Source organism: Atta colombica, unplaced genomic scaffold (genome assembly GCF_001594045.1).
Source record: "Atta colombica isolate Treedump-2 unplaced genomic scaffold, Acol1.0 scaffold344, whole genome shotgun sequence".
Lineage (NCBI taxonomy): Eukaryota > Metazoa > Arthropoda > Insecta > Hymenoptera > Formicidae > Atta > Atta colombica.
The window spans coordinates 575,969-578,589 of NW_017259453.1; the positions used below are offsets into that span (position 1 = coordinate 575,969).

General features: G+C 28.6%; 1 protein-coding gene across 1 annotated transcript in view; it reads left to right on the forward strand.

Annotated features, from left to right (window-relative positions):
- Window positions 1-209: 209 nt before the first annotated feature.
- The window catches only part of LOC108690651, a 4,609-nt gene continuing 2,197 nt past the window's right edge, over window positions 210-2,621 (forward strand). The window contains exons 1-2 of the mRNA XM_018198044.1: window positions 210-358; window positions 2,288-2,408. Of these exons, the coding sequence (XP_018053533.1) occupies window positions 2,407-2,408 (2 nt within the window). The 5' untranslated portion in view covers window positions 210-358; window positions 2,288-2,406. The remainder of the gene's footprint in view (window positions 359-2,287; window positions 2,409-2,621) is intronic.

A 2,621-nucleotide genomic window follows, 5' to 3' on the forward strand; every position in this document is an offset into this window, starting at 1 on the left:
TGGTAACTGTCACTGAAGACAATTTATGTTAATGACTGTTCGTAACCGAGGAGAGCCGAGGTTGCTCGACAGAACAGTCTGCAGGTCGCCGTAGCAGCGGTCGGACACGAAGCTCTTTGCTCGACTTTCGAATTCTCCCCCACTCTCCATCCCTGAATTCACCACCTTACCGCGTCCTGACTGTTCCATCCCTACGATGGCGACGCCCAGCGTCGATTCGTGCGCAATTTCATCCCTAGCTTGGAGATTCGTTCTCCTATGGACGCCTGTGCGTTTATCGAATGGAAATCGTTTTGTGATTAAAAGTGAATCGATATAAATTTGTGCTTTATTAAGGATACTTTTATGAGCAGTATTGGTAAGTCTTCGTTCTCATTTTTTTTTCTGTTAAAATTTATTCATTGTTATCTATGAGAGAAGTGGCGTATCTAAATTTAATGACGTAATAAACTAAAGGACTGCTCGAAACTTAAACTTAAAATCCATAAAAGGATACAATACATTTTGATTCTTCTACGAAAATATAATGCTACCTTAATTAATATCGATGGATATAAAAAGATTTTAATATATACGATAAATCTATATTCTACATTCTTAATATTATCTATTTCTCTTATTCTTAATATTATCTATCAAACGAGAACTGAAAATGGCTGCATAAATACAGAAAAATAATTTGTTATAAAATTACAAGCCTTAGATAATCATTAAATGATATAATATTGTTATTTGTTTTATGTTATCTTTTTTCTGAAAATCTGAAAAGAAGTATTATCTGTTTTATATAATTGCATAACTTCTTATACATAATTATATCATGAGATAATACATGCAATAAGTATTATGAAATTAATAACGAGTACTGTCACAAAAATATACAAAATTAAATAAACATATTATCGTATTTTTATTTTATTTTAATTAGTATAAAATAACAATATCTTAATTATTATTACAATATTTACAGTAAAAATAACACTATATATATATATATATATCTTTAAAAAACTGTATAAATAGAATTCTTTTATACAAGCTTAATAATTCGTTTATCATAGATTCAAAGCGATGTTGTATAATTGTATAATGTATTGTGTTTTTCCGTTAGATAACTTAATATCATCAAAAAATGATTCTATTTAATTAAAGTAATAATCTAAACTAGACTTGTCCAATTTGAGTTCCGAAACCAAAACGCAAAGTTGATGAAAAAAATAATGTCAGACTTTAAGGACTGTAAAATATTGATAAGCGTCATTCAGATGCGTATCAATACTTTACAGTCCCCGAAATCTTACCCACATTGAATTTTTTTGCGTCGATGGCTTTGCATTTTGGCTCCGGAGTTTAAATTGGACAGATCTGATCTAAACATTTTAAGAGAAACAAAATGGAATTATTCCGTCTTTGCTGAAACCTTAAATTCAATCGTATGAAATTATGAAGCTATATATCTAATAGTTCAGTTTTCTTTTTGACATCTTTAGAATATCGTTTTGATGTATTTTAGACAAAAAAAATAGGTATCATTAGCATAATATCAATAGTCAAAACGAAATATACTCCAGCACATAAAAAGCACCACCGCGGTGGCGCCGACGGTGGCGAATTTCGTGATGTCCATATAGCCTCTCGCAAACTGGCAGGATGCCGATCGATTTGCACAGTGTTCCTCACTCGCAACACGGTTCCATTTCAGTTCATTTCATAGCTCGCAATAGCACATTTGTGTATATAATTACACAATAAAAACTATCACAAATCGGTGTAGATTTTTCATTTAAAAGTTTTATAGTCCGTGCAAAAATTACATATCTTATTTTCACGAATAGAAAAATTTATACAAAATTAGTATAATTGATTATAGCTGGCCTAATCGTTTAAAAAAAAAGAACCACTTTATTAATACATGCGTTTAATACATCTTACTTGATTTGTTTATACTTTGCGCATATAAATGTTTGAAAGAATTTAATTAGACATCAGAATGAATTATTAATTAATTACTAATTTAATTGCGAATTTTTTCTATCACATTCTTATAATTAATATAGACATAGACAAATTCTTTGATAATTTAAGCATTAATTTAATAAATATGTATTTAAGAATTCTTTCAAATATTAATATTGTTAACTAAAAGATCTGGAAAGATACAATTCCTTTTACATTTTTATAAATAAAATATTATCTATAGGTATTGTATTTGCAATTTTTCACAAAATATATGTCTGCTAAATGCGTTCTAAATCATGATAAATATAATCAAATATATCTTTCACAGTCTCTTACAAAAGTGTGTAACATTTGAAGCGAGCATGTGTGCACACGAGAATAAACCGGCTATGAATCCAATCAAGGACTTACGGCGTCCACATTCCACATCTAAACCTTCCTCTAAACATGTTGAGTATCTCATCAAAAAGATTTATTTCTAGAATAATAATTTATGTTTTCTAACAATTTTTAAGCAAAACAGATTTATTGATTCCTTAATAATTTCTTTTGATCATTCACTATATCTTTTACCTATTTTTTTTTAGTACGTAAGAAAAATAATTTGATTTGATTTCAAATAAATAATATTTTTCAGACGTATAAGATTATATATATATATA